The sequence below is a fragment of the Notothenia rossii genome (genome assembly GCF_949606895.1).
Source record: "Notothenia rossii genome assembly, chromosome: 7".
Taxonomy (NCBI): Eukaryota; Metazoa; Chordata; class Actinopteri; order Perciformes; family Nototheniidae; genus Notothenia; species Notothenia rossii.
The window spans coordinates 69,964,803-69,983,955 of NC_136905.1; the positions used below are offsets into that span (position 1 = coordinate 69,964,803).

The 19,153-nt window shown below is 42.5% G+C and overlaps 1 protein-coding gene across 2 annotated transcripts; it reads left to right on the forward strand.

Moving 5' to 3' along the window:
- The first annotated feature begins 2,091 nt into the window (after positions 1-2,091).
- Positions 2,092-19,117, forward strand: pcnx4 (pecanex 4). Of its 2 annotated transcripts, none has more exons than XM_079693801.1 (11): positions 2,092-2,177; positions 5,719-6,493; positions 6,600-6,779; positions 7,682-8,223; positions 8,356-8,456; positions 12,906-13,028; positions 13,821-14,181; positions 15,625-15,728; positions 16,255-17,360; positions 17,656-17,842; positions 18,025-19,117. In XM_079693801.1, exons 2-11 carry the CDS (start codon positions 5,796-5,798, stop codon positions 18,274-18,276), a joined length of 3,654 nt encoding a protein of 1,217 aa, XP_079549927.1. In that variant the 5' UTR covers positions 2,092-2,177; positions 5,719-5,795; the 3' UTR covers positions 18,277-19,117. The 2 variants fall into 2 exon arrangements, with proteins under 2 accessions (XP_079549927.1, XP_079549926.1); XM_079693800.1 differs by lacking the exon at positions 2,092-2,177 and adding an exon at positions 4,477-4,783.
- Positions 19,118-19,153: the final 36 nt, after the last annotated feature.

A 19,153-nucleotide genomic window follows, 5' to 3' on the forward strand; every position in this document is an offset into this window, starting at 1 on the left:
TTTTTTATCCACATATGTGGATAACTAACCATGGTAATCTGAGGATGAGGGTTTTTGGTGTCATTTCTACTGCTATGGCCCAAAACATGAGGAAAAAAAACACCCACAGATGTAAGGGCGTGTGAGGCTGGCAGGCTGCGTCTATGGGGTCAGATGGATCCCCAACAAGTGGATAATCCAGCTTTAGCACACCTCTCTGCGGACAATAATCTGCGGTCACTCAGATAAAGATGTAATCTTGAATGAGGTCCAAATGGATTTCAGAGATTGTCAGTTTCATCATGTTAGCCTCTTTCCGAAAAGCCCACCGCAGTATCAACTAATAGGCAAAATCTTGTGTGTTGTAACTGGAAATGAACCTACTCCACTCAATATTTATGATGTCAGTTCTGCTGAACATAATAATCCTCCCTGTCTTCCTGTCAGTTTAGTGTTGCAGTCCTGTGGTTAACTAAAACTCAGTGTAAGCCTTAGATGAGGACGATACAGCCTAAATGATATGATCTAAAAACGTCTGGTACATCTAAACTGAGCAATGCATGATTGAAATCTCTGTGTGAAAATATTTAGAGGGCATCCATTTTCCGTCAATCAACCAAGGCAAAACAATTGCATAGCCGAGAAATAAAACCATTCTCACTGTCACTGTTTTATATTTCTCAATATCTTCTTGCAAATCATTAATGTATGTAACCCGAGACCCATATCCTTTTTATAATGCATGCTCCATAAACAATAGGCATCATGCACGATTAACCCTAGTTTGGTAAAGATAGGCTTAACAAATATTTCAGAGATGACCCTTTCTAAAAGGAGCTGCCTTTGAATCCATTGAAGCCAGAAGCAGCAACATTATCTTTCTCACTTCCCTGACCAGTCTGAACTGTTCATGGATCAGTGGTGTAAATGCCACCACTAGGTGTCCTTAGAGCTCCATTAGCTCTCTCTGCTAATCAGTCCTCCTCTATGAACGTACTGTATCTCTTGCCTTGTAGGTAGTCATTTATCAGGTGTGTGTGTGTGTGTGTGTGTGTGTGTGTGTGTGTGTGTGTGTGTGTGTGTGTGTGTGTGTGTGTGTGTGTGTGTGTGTGTGTGTGTGTGTGTGTGTGTGTGTGTGTGTGTGTGTGTGTGTGTGTGTGTGTGTGTGTGTGTGTGTGTGTGTGTGTGTGTGTGTGTGTGTGTGTGTGTGTGTGTGCTTTAGTTTAGTGTTCCTTGGCTGAACACAGCAGTAAAATTGAAAAGCTCTCCCCAAACAAGCTCCTCTAATGCATGTACTTAACTTTACTTAATTTGTGTTAATTCCCAGCATTAAGCAGGGCTAATGACAGTGCACTGTCATTACCTTGCTCTGCCTGACATCAAATGGCAGATGATGGACTCGTATTATGAAAGAGAAAACTAATGCACAGATTTGGAGGCTCAGGAAGAGCTCTCTAATGCATTAGGTATTTCAAAAGATAATTACACATTTGATCTGTGTGCAGTATGGATATGTTAGAATATAACAGCTTTTAATGCTATTTTCTATGTGTATGCTTATAGCACCACATACAGTATGTTTCTCTTTGCATAAAGATGGTGAATAATTCATCAGTCCTGAGTGAACCCAGTCTCTCTCTCTCTCTGTCTATATCTCTCGCTCCCTCTCTTCGCTCCTCCATGTGAGTAGACCACATGGTTCGAAGCTGGTTTAATGGGATGGAATGTGACAGGTTATGTTTTCATCTGCCTGATATGGAGCCCGGCTGGGAGAGGAGGAGAGGGGAAAGAGAGTCTCCACAGCTGTAGTCTGGATTCATAATTAGACATGTTTTTGCTGGGAATCAGTTATAGATGATGCTTCTTCTCCCATCCCCACCAACACACACACACACACACACACACACACACACACACACACACACACACACACACACACACAAAAACCCATGCTCTGTATGGGGCCATTACTTCTGGTCCACTAACTCCCTACATTTGCTCTGTCTGTGCATTCAGAGCACCATTAGTCCAAGACTCTGTGAATAATTGCTGAATGGACCATGTTTTCACCGCTATCTACTCAGGTTCCAGTGTTGCTTGATGTCGTGGGTGAAGTGAGAGGGATGAGGACATTGACTGATTTTTGATGCTGATGTAACACCGCATCTTGCGCAATGCTTATCAAAGCATTATGTCTGGTACGTGTAATGGAACATTAAACTCTTTGTGCATTACATATTTACCAGTTTGTATTAAGCTTAGAAGTGCCTCGGTTCAGGTTGCATCAACATCCTCACTTGACTTGGAATTGCTGTTGTAAAAATAAAGCATGCTATTCGCCCACACTTAAACTGCTGATGGCAACCGAATTCAGATAATGAAAATATAAATTATTTTGTCTTCAAAAGGTGCATATTATGTCCCAGAGTTCATTTTCCAGCCCGACAAATACATCCTCTTTTCAAAAACAATCTTGCCATATTGCTTCTCTTGAAATCTGTCATTGAGTTATTGTTGTCGCCTGTCATTTTCCTGTAATTTGTTTCCTGTGAGGCTCCCTAGAATAAAGAGTGAAAGGAGAGAGGAAATACAGATAAAAGAAAGACAAGTGAGAGTGACAATTAGAGTGAAAAGGGAAATGCTTTTATTTTGTGCAGATATTTTGGAGGACAGCATTAAATCTAAACTGTTTTTCACTTCTGGACGTATCCCGTTATTGAACGTGTGTGTCATTAATCACATTATTTCAATCACACAGTGGTTGAAATGGGCAAAAACAAAGTACGGATAACCAAACAACAGAACATTTTCTTGTAAATTCAAAGAGAATCCATTTTCAGAGCCCCGTCAAATGGATTGCTTTATGTAAATTGTAGCCAATTTGCTATCAGCCTTTTTTATTTCATGATATTTGCATTTGTGCTTCTCCTTTAATGACTCTTAAGTCCTAATTCAAGTTGATTATCTTCATCAGGCAGCTATAAAAAAAATGGAGCAATGATTTGAAATAAGTGGTGCTATGGGAGGATTACAGGGTGCGATACATGTTGTCGTGACTGAAGGGCTTCTCTGTTGTTATGGTTTATTGTGTTCTACGCAGAAAAGAGATTGCCTTTTCAAGATGACAAGGAAACATAACCTCCTGCTCACCCTTATCCCCTCAGCCTCACTGAAGAATAACAACAACAACAACAACAACAACATCAACAATGTAATCTCCTTGGCTCCAGATTATTATCTTTCTTTGTGTTGATATTATGGCCTTTTTAGTTGATCACTTCACGATCCTCCTCTTTGCCCTCCTTTTCTCTGAATAGATCAACGTGTTTTGAGGGGAGACACTTAAACACAACCACTTTCATTATAATAAAATAATAAAATACATAGATGTAATCTTTTAGTATTAGGAACATGATAATAAGGATTAAGAATGTAATATTCATATTTCTAATCTTATGTCAGTTGTTGAGGTCATCTAAGATTCAGGATTTAAAGATAATGATGAGTGAGAGGTTGAACAATTATTCAGGGGAAGAAGAATAAACAAGCCCTTGGGATGTGTAATTTCATGTAATTATAATTGTAAAGAGGGATGGTCTTTGTATTGTTCGGTTGAAATCCGTTGAGGAGAGGTGTATTTTCTGGTAACTGTATTCTGGTAGTTTTGGTCCATTTTTCAAACAGTATCGTTTCTAATATCTTTGTCGGTACAGTTAAATGTGATTTGCACTCACAAAGAATCGTTTATTGTGCCCTGCGTTAAGTTGCTTAAAGTAACACTTAGTTATACTTAAAATAATCTTTGACTTGCTGAAAAAATTCAATACAATCAATACATTTCTTATGTGTTTTTGGTTGTAAACCCAGTGTTACTTATTCAGTGTTCATTGGTATTTAAATAAATGCAATTCATATTCCTTTTTGAATATAATGTCTTTAGGAGTCCCAAATGACAGGGAGTAATCAAATAACTCCAAAAGCCCAAATAAATCTAATTCTGACTGAGTCCAAATTATACTGGTCATATATCACCTCTTCCTTCGTTTTTGTTTTGGTTGTCCAACAGTCGGTTATGGAAAGTAACTAAGGACATATTTATTTATTAAAATGCATTAAAAGGAGCTCCACCATTTCCAGATGCAACATTCAAGTGTTGAATACATTAACACGTCAATAATTATAATCAAATGATACACAAGCTGTACAAAATCTATACAAATCTTCCAGATTGCCAAAATATCAAAATATTTTTTCTTCCACCTATGCGAATAACAACGGTAAAAATGACAGATGGGTGCCAAATATTTTTGGGTTCGTTTTAACCCTCTGCACGCCAAGCACATGTGACTAACACGGTTATGCTATACAGTCGGTTCAACTCACAGCCTCACATCTGTACATTATAAAACAGTGTTTTACTGCTATTGTTGTTGAACACATCTGGATGATCTGAGTATCGCTCTAGTTGTCTTTGAAACCCCGACCTCCTTTAGCTTTTAAAACACAACCAACATGTGTTTGTGTTGTTTTCTTTTGTTTAAAAAAACGTGTGTAGTTGAAGGGAGGGGGGTTGTGTTGTGCAGGCGGGTCTTATACTTTTTGAGCCAATCAGAGGACGCGCTTTTCCCTACTCTCCACTCCTATTGGTTCTCAATTGGTTTGTGTATGATGTTGCTTTGCTTTCAAGCGGTTAGCTCGCAGCTTATTTTAATGCTTGCAATTTCCGCTCGTTTCATCATCATAAATCATATATCGTCAAATTTTACACAACGAGTACCTGCGGTTGGTTATTCTGCTGTTAACGGTAAGTCTTTCTCCCACCCTTGTCTTGCAAGATGCTAACCTGCTCTTATTTACCTGTAGTGGTAGCAGGCTAAAGCAGTCAAGCTGAAAAGACTTGCTGGCATCGCTAGCTAACAATAATATAGCTAGCTAACGGAAAAATATAAAAACAGACTCAGAGAGATCCAGTAAACGATTAACGTATCGCTTATTACCTGGTTTGATTATATACTAGCTTGGGGACTAGTTTGAACAGGTTAGCCCACGTTAGCGCACCTACAAGCTACTGCTTCTGTGTTTATATGGTAACCCAGCAGCTGTTGCTGTTGTATCTTATTTTGTGTTGTGCATTTTAAACAAAGGGATATGTTCGGTTCTTTAGCTATTAAAACATACATTTTCAGTTGAAACTTGTAATCTAAGGTGCTAACGACCACTTCAAGAAAACTGTTTACTAGAGTTTCAGGGATGCTCTGTCAACGTTAACTTTATGTTATCAGATTGATGAAGAAGAAAGTAGGTGTCAGTTTGGCTTTTGGTTGTCCCGCTGTCTCTGTTGTTTTGTAAATGGCTCAACAATTATTTATGTTGTTTACAAGTCAGTAATGAGATAAATGGAATATTCTTATTATTAACCTTCAGTGCTCACTTCATATGAAACACTGGTAAAGTATTCTGGGGTATTCCTTTGATATTCTGACAGCTGTATTAAGCGAGTTGGCAGATACAAAATCATCCAAGTACACTGCTAGCGTAGTTGACAGTAACGTAGTTTAAAAGTTATATTATTTGCTTTGTTGTGTCCCTTTGGCCGTAGAATGACTATCATCATATTTCTACAGATTGTATGATGTGACTACATTAGAGGCACAGACCAGGGACATGATTATATGAGGACATCTCTTGTCTGTAATAATTGTTTCTACATTGCCTAACTGAAGGTGTGCTTCATTGCAGGTACTCTCATCGTGTAGGGGACGATGAATAGACCGCCACCATCAGCTGGGTGGAGATGACCTGCCACCCCTTCGGGAATGGTCAGAATGGGGCCAGATGTGCCCCTTCTTAACGAGTACAAGCAGGAGTTCTTCTGGAAGCGCTTCCCCCAGACGGTGTTGGGGGGCCCACGCTTCAAGTTGGGCTACTGTGCCCCACCCTTTGTTTATGTCAATCAGGCAGTCTTGTTCTTGACACCATGGCTTTTTGGGGGCATCGGTACTCTGCTCTGCCAGCTAAAGCTGCTGCAGGAGCTCCACGCCACAGTGCTGGCTGGCATGCTCATGTTCGGGGCTGCGGCGGGGGTCCAGGCCCTGGCGTTCTATGCTGCCCGGAGGAGTGGCACAGTGGAGAGACTAGGTGCGCCCAACATCCTCGTAGATGAAGAGGAAGTGGAATTCACCCACTGTGTCAGCCCAGAGACTGTCCGATTTATTGCCCCAGGGAAGAGGTTTGGACTGAATGTGGTGCTGCACACGGTACTAGCTGGGGTGCTCTGTGGCTTTGGGACATGGTATGTGTTCCTTGGAAGACTGACGGCTCTCTACGGCAGCATCGGCATATCCATGGTCGTCTTTGTCCTGAGTTGGGTCACACTGTGTATAGCAGAGTACTCCCTCATTGTAAACACAGCCACAGAGACGGCCACTTTCCACGCACAGGACACTTATGAGATCACCCCACTCACCCGGCCCCTCTACATTTTTATTTTCATTGCAGTGGACTTGGCTGTCAGGTGAGCAACACCAAAATAGTTTTCTGCCTAATTTAGATGTCTTCTTATGGAATATACTTTCAGTGCTTGCTGCCATAATGAATCTCCATGCCTTGTTCTGATTCAGATTCTCAGGCCCTATTCCTGAGCTCCAACTGGCCAGCCAGGTTCTCCATGTTCTGTTCCTCTTCCTACCTCTGCTGTGGGCGCTGGGTATCCTCCCCCCTCTGGATGCTCTGCTCCTCTGGGGCATGGAGCAGACTCTGGTTTTTTGCTTAGGAGGCTCGCCAATGTCAAGCAACCTCAGGTACATATCGAAAGACCATGATTCAGCCTTAGCCTTCAGCAGCAGTTTTGCTCTGGTGTTGTTCTTTTTTGTCCATGTCATCAGCAAATATGTATTAATTCAGAAGATTTGTTGAAAACTACATCAGCAATGGCATGTTTTTATGTGATTCCTCATATGCCTTTAGATTAATATAAAATATCTAGTACAGTCTGTGAATCTGTGTTCATCATCAATATTTATTGCATTTATTATTATTTATTTTTTTTAAAGTTAGGGACCATTACAATTGTAACATTAGATTCTCCCTCTAAAGTTTATTGGTCCTCATTTTGATATAAACGTTTTGCTCTTACTTCAAATATCTAGTTTTCCATTTCTATGCATGTTATCTAGTTTTCCCCTAAATTCATATAAATGCCTGATACGTAGATATATTATGATTAAAAGCATTGGCTTTAGTAGTTTTAAAGCACACATTTGAACAAAACACAGTTTTTTTTAATTTAAATTAATAGCTCAGTGCTTGTTCAATCATGCCTGGCAGATTGCGTAATCTTCGGTATTGCTGCTTTCTGCTTTCTCGAAAGCTTTTCCTCTCATCCAAAGAACTCCACCCAGCACTTCTTTGTGTCCAGAGCAATCGACCTACCATCCCATAGTTGCATCCTCTAGCACTCTAAGTGTATGCTGCGTCATAAGGGTGCAGTTCACATGAACATCTACAAGGAGCAATCATTAAACAGCATGACATTTGCCGGGGTGTAAGAGATAAAACAGGATGTGCACATAATGCACTACTAAAAAAAACATGTCCTCTAGATTAGTTAGATGTGTGGAAGTCTAGGCCTCATTCTTATATTCTCATGCAAATGACAATTGTGACATTAGCCTGTGTATCATTTGTGTTTGCTGTCCCATAGGCTGCTGTTGATGTTCGCCATATCTGCCAGCGTAGCTGTGTCCAATTACTTCATCCCGTCAACACTGGGTGTGGTTCTCTTCTCCGTCTCCACGGGATTTCTGCTGAGCCTGGACCTCAGCCAGGTTGGCACACTCTGCAGACGTCCCAGAGCAGCCTTCGGGGACCATGGTTTTCGCAGAGGTGGGTCGCCACCTCCTCCTCCTCCCAGTTCCTTTGGCTGGAATCTGGGCTTCAGGGAGCTGCTGCTCTATCTGAGCGTGTTCCTGGTGGCGATGGCAGAGGCAGGGCTGCTGCATCACTTCCTCGGTTCCGCCCAGCCGCAGGGCCTGGTTACGGGACCCCAAGGTCCTGTCAGCTACCTCCTCCTGGGTCTGTTTGGCCTCTGTTGGACTCTCAGAGAAATCCAGGGGGCATATGTATTTGGAGGGGTGTTCCTTAATCCCCTGTACCCTAAAGGCATGAACAGTGTGCAGACTTTCAAGCAGAGGAGCAGAGGTTTATATTTTGCAGCAGCAATCAGAAGAGTCCTTCTTTATCTCGGTGAGCTCATTTCAATTAGTGTTTAAAGTCCGATGTTCTCCATGCTTTAAATCTCTGTCAGGAGAGAAAACAACATGGCTCTGAATGTGAATGTGTTTTTGATTTGAACTTACTCTGTGTTTTACTTTGCAGTGTCTCCATTTGCAATGATTGCTTTCCTGTCTATGGACAAATCTCTCCAGCTGCTCCACAGGGTGTCCCTCAGTGTGGGATTCACACGAGCCTTCAGATTGGTATGTTCCCACTTACTCATTCTCACAAGCTGTGTATTAATGTGGACATAACATGCACAAACAAATACTCACAATAAGACCTATTAAAGTATCTACAGACCAAATCCTAATTTAGCCAGCAAAGAAATTCACATACAGTGGGGCAAAAAAGTATTTAGTCAGCCACCAATTGTGCAAGTTCTCCCACTTAAAAAGATGAGAGAGGCCTGTAATTGTCATCCTAGGTATACCTCAACTATGAGAGACAAAATGAGAAAAGAAAATCCAGAAAATGACATTGTCTGATTTTTAAAGAATTTATTTGCAAATGATGGTGGAAAATAAGTATTTGGTCCCCTACAAACAAACAAGATTTCTGGCTCTCACAGACCTGTAACTTCTTCTTTAAGAGCCTCCTCTGTCCTCCACTTGTTAACTGTATTAATGGCACCTGCTTGAACTCGTTATCAGTATAAAAGACACCTGTCCACAACCTCAAACAGTCACACTCCAAACTCCACTATGGCCAAGACCAAAGAGCTGTCAAAGGACACCAGAAACAAAACTGTAGACCTGCACCAGGCTGGGAAGACTGAATCTGCAATAGGTAAGCAGCTTGGTGTGAAGAAATCAACTGTGGGAGCAATTATTAGAAAATGGAAGACATACAAGACCACTGATAATCTCCCTCGATCTGGGGCTCCACGCAAGAGCTCACCCCGTGGGGTCATAATGATCACAAGAACGGTGAGCAAAAATCCCAGAACCACACGGGGGGACCTAGTCAATGACCTGCAGAGAGCTGGGACCAAAGTAACAAAGGCTACCATCAGTAACACACTACGCCGCCAGGGACTCAAATCCTGCAGTGCCAGACGTGTCCCCCTGCTTAAGCCAGTACATGTCCAGGCCCGTCTGAAGTTTGCTAGAGAGCATTTAGATCAGGGGTGTCAAACTCATTTTAGCTCAGGGGCCACATGGAGGAAAATCTATTCCCAAGTGGGCCGGAGCGGTAAAATCATAGCATAATAACAAAAAAATGACGACAACTTCAGATTGTTTTCTTTGTTTAAGTTTAGTGAACTTTAGTGCAATAACAGTACAAGCACATTTAGACTTGGCGTATCAACAAAAAGCCATACAACAACATTAAGTCATATACTGGGAATGAACAAAATACAAAAACTCTTCTCAAATAACTAATTTGTCATTTTAACATATTAATCCTGTACTAACTCACCAAATGATTGAGACAAATTGAGGTAGAAACTTTTCAAGAGGGTTGAGTTACTTACTTCCTGCCTTGTAGGCTACATTACTTATTGATAAATAAAAGCTGTGCAATGCATGAACAATTTCAACAAACCTAACTTATGAACTGAAGTTACTGTCATTATTACAGTAAATCACACACTGTTCACTTTCTTTCAATCTGCACAGAAGACAATCATTTTTTAGATAACTATATCAGGGTGCAGTGTCTTATGCAGCATTTTAAGTTGGGTTACCCACTGTTGTTTTTGCTCCTGAAACCTGGCATCTTTTAGCTTTCACAAGTGCATCAATATCAGGGGTCAAAGCCTGAGTGGCAGCCAATTTCAGGATGTCATTTAAGTGCTTGTGCGTGAGCCTTGAGCGCAGCTTTGTTTTATTGATGCTCATTACAGAGAAAACTTGCTCACAAATATACGTGGTTCCAAACATGCACAACACTTTTGCAGCAAGGGCTGTCAAGTTGGGGTAACCTGGCAAAAGATACTGATAAAATGTGTCTAAGCCAGCTGCAGCAAATTTCCCCTTCAAATCTGAGTCACACTGCAAGTCTATTATTTCAAGTTGAATGTTGACGGGCAGATCAGAGGCATTCGCGGTGAATGGCGAGCAGAAAACTTTGAAGTCTTTCTCCAGTTCACCAAAAATCTGAAAGCGTTGCTCAAACTCCCGCAATAGTCCTATTAGTTTATCTTTGAACCGCTTCATGTCTGCGACATGTTGGGTATCGCACACATTTTTCAGACAAGGAAAGTGCGCTGCATCACCTCCCGCGAGCTGCGTCTCCCACAATGACAGCTTCAACTTGAACGCACATACGCTGTCATAATACTGCGTTACAACTTTGTTGCGCCCCTGCAGCATTGTGTTCAAGTTATTCAAGTGCTCTGTAACATCCACCATGAACGCAAGATCCTGCATCCATTCTTTGGACTTAAATTCTAACACTGGTCTGCCTTTTTGTTTCATGAATTGTTCAATTTCCTCTCGTAAATCAAAGAAACGCCTCAGCACAATGCCTCGGCTTAACCATCTTACCTCGGTGTGGTAAGGCAGGCCGTAGTTGTGGTCTTTATCTCTGAGAAGGTTGTCAAACTGACGGTGATTCAAGCCTCTTGATCGGATGAAATTAACAGTTTGGACGACCACCTTCATGACGTTATCCATCTTTAATGACTTGCAACACAATGCCTCCTGGTGCAAAATACAGTGAAAAGTCCAAAAATCACGTCCTCCATTTGCAGTCTGCACTTTTTCCCTGAATTTCGTCACAACACCTGCTTTTTTCCCGATCATTGAAGGCGCACCGTCTGTAGCCACGCTGACAGCGCGTGACCAGTCCACTCCGACTCTGTCCAGGGCACCCTCGAGTGTGTTGAAAATATCAGCCGCTGTCGTGGTATCCGTCATCGGCACCAACTCCACAAACTCCTCGGTTACGGTCAAAGTATCATCAACTCCGCGGATGAATATGGCCAGTTGCGCAACATCTGTAATGTCCGTGCTTTCATCAATTGCAACTGAAAACGCAATAAACGACTTAACTTTGCGCTTCAATTGGCTGTCCAAATCCTCCGAAAGATCAGAAATCCTGTGTGCAACTGTGTTTCTTGTCAGGCTGATATTTTCAAAAGCTTGACGCTTTTCAGGGCACACAATCTCTGCAGCTGTCAGCATGCATGTCTTCACAAATTCACCCTCGCTAAATGGTTTTGAAGCCACTGCAATTTCATTAGCAATAAGGTAGCTGGCTTTCACTGCAGCATCGCCGATTTCTCGGCTATGAGTAAACACAGACTGCGGTTTTTTCAGACCCGCCAGCAATTCCTTCACCTTTTCGCTTCTCTGTTTTCCTTTCAAGTTATCATATTTGTCGGCATGTTGAGTCTCATAGTGGCGACGAAGGTTATATTCTTTCAGCACTGAAACGTGCTGCGAACAAACCAAACACACGGGTTTCCCATTCACTTCCGTGAATAAATAGGAGGATGACCATTTTTCTTGGAAAACTCTGCACTCTGTGTCCACTTTTCTCTTTTTTGATAGCGACATTTTGGGGAGTGAGGAAGCCAAGCACGATAGACTGTAAACACAGGATTACTTCCTCAGGCCCGTTATACATAGTTTGCTCGCTTCACATAATTGCTATTGCGACACCCAGTGGACACATTTAGAACAGCAGTTTCTTTCATTGAAAAATTGCAGCTCTTTTTATTTTTTATACTTTCCAAAATCATCTCGCGGGCCGGATTAAACTTGTTCACGGGCCTGATCCGGCCCGCGGGCCGTACGTTTGACACCCCTGATTTAGATGATCCAGAAGAGGATTGGGAGAATGTCATATGGTCAGATGAAACCAAAATAGAACTTTTTGGTAAAAACTCAACTAGACGTTTTTGGAGGAGAAAGAATGCTGAGTTGCGTCCAAAGAACACCATACCCACTGTGAAACATGGGGGTGGAAACATCATGCTTTGGGGCTGTTTTTCTGCAAAGGGGCCAGGACGACTGATCCGTGTAAAGGAAAGAATGAATGGGGCCATGTATCGTGAGATTTTGAGTGACAACCTCCTTCCATCAGCAAGGGCATTGAAGATGAAACGTGGCTGGGTCTTTCAGCATGACAATGATCCCAAACACACCGCCCGGGCAACGAAGGAGTGGCTTCGTAAGAAGCATTTCAAGGTCCTGGAGTGGCCTAGCCAGTCTCCAGATCTAAACCCCATAGAAAATCTTTGGAGGGAGTTGAAAGTCCGTGTTGCCCAGTGACAGCCCCAAAACATCACTGCTCTAGAGGAGATCTGCATGGAGGAATGGGCCAAAATACCAGCAACAGTGTGTGAAAACCTTGTGAAGACTTACAGAAAACGTTTGACCTCTATCATTGCCAACAAAGGGTATATAACAAAGTATTGAGATGAACTTTTGTTATTGACCAAATACTTATTTTCCACCATAATTTGCAAATAAATTCTTTAAAAATCAGACAATGTGATTTTCTGGATTTTTTTCTTTTCTCATTTTGTCTCTCATAGCTGAGGTATACCTTGGATGAAAATTACAGGCCTCTCTCATCTTTTTAAGTGGGAGAACTTTCACAATTGTTGGCTGACTAAATACTTTTTTGCCCCACTGTATCTTATTTATTTTTTATCTGAAATTTCTTGATTTTTATGCCTGCCCTTTGTTGCCGTGCAGGTGTGGCAGAACTCAGAGGATGCTCTGGTGCAGATGGTAGTGGTGGTCTTGGTGCGTCTCGCAGCTGGAAACAGCATGCTGCCAGGTTGGGATAACCTGGGCACTGGAGTTCAGCTTCTGCTGGTGAGGTCATCATTAGTTTACCTCTTCTTTCCACACCAAATTATAATCTGCAGGCCTACATTTTCCCAGTGCCGCCACATCTCACACAACTGTAGATCTGAACAGCGCTCTTAACTGATGACATTCATTGGATTAAAAAAATTAGCAACATTTGGCATTTTGGATCTAGCTTGCTTCAAACTCAAACTTAGAAAATCACTTTTGGTACTGACACCATTTTTTTCCAACATATGCAAAACATTTTTAGGTAAGCAAAGAACAGGTATAAAGAAGCAACCCTAGCCTGAATGAAAACTAGGAAGAATAAATGAATGGTTATTAATCTATCAGCCCTACTGCAGAGTCACAAACCCTCAAAGTAAACCCTGTAGCGAGTAAAACTCTAACACAGAAAATACCTGTCTATGCTGCCCCAGAATGCCTCGTTTGAGATTTCTCTTTTTCCATTTTTTTCTTCCTGAGTAAAGTGACGTGACCATACCTAGGTCCAAATGATACAGAGATGCTGTATGAGAAAACCAATGTGATTTTGTAACATTGAACAATGTAAATCTATTCTAGTAGACCTCAACAACGGAATTATGATCAGTAGAAATGGCCATGACATGGGACCTTTAAGTATTTCCATTAAAATATCCCACACCCTTCTATATTAGAATAAAATAATGTAACCTAAATAACATAGTAAGATAAGGAATGAAGCACACAATAGCTCAAACTAAATGTATATTACACAAACCTCGGCTGACATATTGGTGGTTCAGTAGATCAGTGCTCTCCATGTTCTTCCAGGTGGGCCTGCTGCTCGACAGAGTGACCCAGTTCCTCTCCAAGCTAAAGTTCACCCTGACTGTGTTGGTGACATCTTGGACGGAGAAGAAGCAGCGGCGTCAGTCGGCTGGGACCCTCCTGGCCCTGAACGCCTCCCTGTGCCCGCTGCTGCTGCTGGTGGTGACCCTGTCTGCCCTGCTCTCCGCCCCTCTGCTGCCCCTCTTCACCCTGCCCATCTTCCTGGTGGGGTTCCCCAGACCTCAGCGCAGTTGGCCAGGCCCCGTGGGGACCGCCTGCCCCTGCCCGGACTCCATCTTCTACCAGCAGATGAGCACGAGTCTGGCGTCTGCTCTGAGGACGGCCTTCGCCAGAGGCTCCCTGGGTAATAAGCACGTTATGTCTACTTTCTATGGTGGCTTTTTTTTCTTCTGTTAAATGTTTTTGATATTTTAAGTAATCACAGTTAATTAGTTTAGTATTTATACTATACTGTTATTATTATAATAATAATAATAATAATAATAATAATAATAGTATTATTATTAATATTATACGATCTACACATCTATCTGATTTAATATTAATTAATTAACTATTGATTATCAGTGTATTTTGACTATATTTTTAAATGATAGCATTGTGTGTCGTTCTTTTTTTATTTAGCTTTAAGTTACATATTAATTAATTATTTTACATTCCACAGCAGTACAAACGCCAGTATACAGCTCCAACAACATTCACAGTACATGTTCATTTTATTATTATTATTATTATAATAACAATTATTATTTGTATACAATGTGGTTTGACGGTGCTATAATTGCAGTGACTGAATCCTCCTGTGGTTCAAGTAGGGACAGTTTGCTGTTCGGAGTGCAGTGAACCATCGTATGGTTTATTAATAAGAGGAATGTTGTTGTGAGCAGCTCTTTTTTGCTGGCAGTAATGCGAGCTTGCATGATCCAGTTGAGCTTCCTGTGAAGTGACCCAAAAAAAATAGGTCTGATCTGTATTCATTACATCCAAATGTTTCCACACCATTAACCGCGTAATACTCTGCGGCCAAACGGAGCTGCTGCTAGGATGTTGTTAGCTGTGCACCATCAGGAGAGGGAAAGAGGAATAAACGATGCAAGTAGAGAAATATTATTTATGGACTGATGATTTAAAACTGAATAAAGCTGCTGAGGTGATGTTATCACTCAATCTTGTTTTTCCCTAGCCCCCGGTGCTGTAGCTGTGATGTATAATGCAGAACAAGCGCTTGTTAGTTTGATGCTCGCAGTGTAACGATGGCAGTTTGTAGTGTTCTCTTGCTTTCCTCGCACTGGGGGCCGTGGAGCAGTGAGCGGGAAAGGAGTCTTCCCAGCTTGTCACTTCCCATCATGAGGTAGCGGCTAGGACTATTCCGAGATGTCGTTATGGGACATGACATTTTTCGTTCTTGAGCCAAGCAAACACTAGTCAACTTTAAACAAAAGCCTCCATCACCCTTTTTCATTTCTGTCCATCTGAGTTGAAATAAACGTCTGTCTTCCGCCTGCATTTTTAGAGACTAATGGAAAGCTCTGGCTAAGATAGATGTAATATTTAGATCTCTGTGCAGTCAGCCAGTTAAAACAGGATCATGGCCTTCCTGTACGACTGTGATGGTACGCGTCTCCCTGCAGCTGATCCAGTAGTAATGTTCTCCACGTATTCAGCAGAGGGACGCAGGGCTGATGCGAAATGAAAAGAATGCACCATTTCTCTGCTCTCGACTTACAGATCACATCTTAACATGTTAGCGGCATGGATGGCTGATGATGTTCTTCCCCCTCTGTAGGTTCTTTAGCCCCAGGCTCTCATTTTCTTGGGCGCTTTCAGGACCGTATGGTTTGGATAATGATCCTGGAGAGAGGATATGGCTACTGTACAGTCAACATTAAGGTACGGTGTCTTTCTCCATATCTATTTTTGTAAAACTTCAATTACTCAACCCGCGTTACTTCTACAAGATCATTTTTCTTTCTACCATGCCTCCACGGTGAACAAAGAATCTCTCAATAAACGAAAATACTTTAGTTTAATTTAAAAATGTCATCTGTGGAAGCCGTGGTGCTGTAAAAAGCACGACCAATCATCTGAGCCGGCCCAGCTAAAATAACTGGATGGCCTACCTGCCTGTCAGCCTTGTCTCGTGCTATAGTGAGTTATTTGTAAATGTGTTGATACAGTGAGGCTAGTGTTAAACTCATATTCCTCAAGATTTTGTAATAATTTGTATTATCCTTCGTTCACCGTGAAGGCATGAAAGATGTTTCCTTTAGGAATTCAGGGTAACCTTAGGTTAGTAATAGATATACAAATAATGATTTTGGGGTTGAATGTTTCCTTTAAAAATCACAGCAGTCCTTTGCAAGATTAGATGTGTTACATGTGTGCAATATTACATGTGCCATGTGGTTTGTTACAGGGTCTGGAGCTCCAGGAGACATCTTGCCACACAGTGGAGGCTCGTAGGGTTGACGAGGTGTTTGAGGCCGCTTTTGAGCGTCCTGAGCGGCTTGGCTTCACTCAGGGCTTGAACCTGCACTGGGGGAACGCCCTCACCCCTTGCGCTGCCCTTACAGTGCAAGTCTACTCTGACGCCCGAAATGTGCTCTCTGGCATCATCGACTCTCACGACAACTTGAGGAAACTTCAGGATGAATTTCTGAAAGCACTGGTCTGGTTGCTGCTCAGATACTGTGTGCAGAAACATAAAGGATTTATATGGAGCGGAGAAGAAGGGCCCGGCGCTGGAGGCAGGAAGTCCCAGTCCTCCACGTTTGCCCAGACAACTTCTAACCAACCACCTGAGGCCGTCGTGGTGGAATCCAACGTGTCTTCTCTCAGATTCAGACAGGACAGCTCCAGTCTGACGTCCTTTGGGGATTGGTCGGATGAGGATGACCTGTTTGGTCCTCAACCGGCCAGACGGACGGTGGCGTTGGTGACCGCAGAGGCCCAGCCTGGACTCGTGGCGCTACAGACGGGCGCCTCTCTGCCAGGCTCCGTGGAGATGGACAGCCTTTTTGAAAACATGGCTCTTTCTGCTCTGCAGCCTCTGCAGCCTCTGGGTCTGGGCATCGGGATGCCAGCCGTGGATAAAGGGCGTAACCCTGAGGTCTTCAGAGAGAGTCCTGGCTCTCTCCCTCAGCTGAACTTCAGCTGCCCGCAGTCGGAGGTGTTCAACTTGCCGACCGGGTGGAGGACTGCCCCTCTGCTGCCGTCCCGCCTGCTGCAGCTCAGGACTCTGTTTCCTGAGGACTGGTTTCGGTTCAGCTTGGGCCAGTTTGGGTCTGCTGTTCAGGGTGAGACCTCTGAACAAATGACCAAAGCGCTGAAGGAGGACGAAGCTTTGAAAGAGCTTCATGCACAGGTTGCACTTTCATGTCTCATATCAGTGGGGGCAGAGTCTGCCTTCACCAGCCCCAGCTACGTCTACAGACTCTATTGTGGAGACATACCGTGGACTGAAGGACTCGACTGGCTCTCCTCAAGTAAAGAACTTTACCAGCTCGCACTTCGGGCTTTCAGGTAACAGTGGCAGATACAAGTCTGGGTTTTAGTAACTAGTAACCAACATTTCAAAGAACAATAGTCATAATAACTAGTAGTTATATATTGAGTAGGTATTAAGTAAGCATGGATAATAAATTATTAAAGTAAATTTATATATTTTGTATTATGTGTTTTGTATGCCAGCTAGATTTCTATTCCTGTGACTTGTTATCTCTCTTTTATATAATCAGGTAATTGTGTTATGTCTATGTAGTGGAAAAAATATGAATACTTCATTGAATTATGGAACTATGGTTTTGTTTACCTTCAGGTTCAGTTTCAAGCTGCTGTTTGATCAAGCGAGTCTCGGGCCCATGGAGTCCCCTGAAGAATTGTTCAGCACCTTGGAGGAGTATGAAAGAGATTGGTACATCGGCCTGGTGACGGAGAAAGGCTGGCACGACAGCGTCCTTCAGGAGAAACCTTTCCTATTCTCTCTAGGACATGACCTCGCTATGGTAATTGCACACTCTAGTTATTTTTTACATTCTTTCTATGCTACAAAAATATAAAAGTACATCTATTGATACTTTACCTGCAGCTTTTTCTTATCCTGTCATTGAAAAACTATTGAGGGTATTTAAAATGGCAATTTAGAGCCAATTTTGCATTTTTAAAAATGGTATGATTGTGTGCACAGGGTACGTACACCGGGAGAGTTCTGTCCCTGCAGGAGCAGCTGGTGCAGGTGGGGCGTCTGAATGGAGAGGGGGTGCGAGGGCAGTGGGCGAACCTGTCCTGGGAGCTTCTGTACGCCACTAATGACGACGAGGAGCGCTACAGCATCCAGGCTCACCCCTTCATGCTAAGGAACCTAACTGTTCAGGCAGCTGACCCCCCTCTAGGATACCCCATTTACTCCTCAGCCCCTCTTCACTTCCCCTGCCTCTGACCTGTGGTTTTTTCTGTCTTTTCCGCCGAAAACACTCTGAAAGTAAAGAAGATGTCTATTTTTAAAGATTTTTTTCCATCTTTAAGGCGTTATTGGGTTTTAGATACAGAAAAAGGCAGCAACTTTCAGATTCAAACCCAGGCCACTGCGGTCAGAACTCAGCCTTTGTACGTGGGCCCCCCCGCTCTGTCGAGTAAGCTATTTGTACAACCGGAGGTTGCTTTTCAGTCGGTACTACCACAGCAAAATGTCCACCTTCAAAGTTAAGGGTTACGGGGTCATGTGGAAACTGCAGCAGAGCAAAGAGAAAACTTCCAACAATTTTGGAGTTTTACTTTTGAAGCTGTAGTCTTGAATAAGTTGAAAAAGTGTGGGGTTCCTTCATTTCCTGCACCACAGAGAAAGAGTCAGTGGCATCACCACTGTACTCGCCTGCAAGTTGCAAAACGTTGTGACAAAACACATTTGAACTAACAGTGTGAACTACCTCCTAGAACAGCACATTCAAAAAGAGAAGAATATCCCTTGTGGGTTTCCAGTGAAGCACATACGCTTTGTGGTTTGTTTATAGATGTTTGTGCTTTGAAAGAAAGTGAATCTATTTTCCCACCTCCCCTCTACATGACACCAGAATTTTAATGTTTTGCTAAAATATCAAGGATGTGCCTTGGGTATGTCTTGCTGTATGTAATGTGTTTAGTGCTATCGTTTTCTTTACAACCCACTTGTTTACAATTTAGAATGAAAAGTGAAATGAATTTGTCCATATTCTCTTGTACATATTGTTGATTTTTATATGTTTACCGGTATAAACTTATAATAAAATAGCTTTGCAAAACTGTTTTTGTTACTGTTTTACTAAACGACGTTGCGAGGG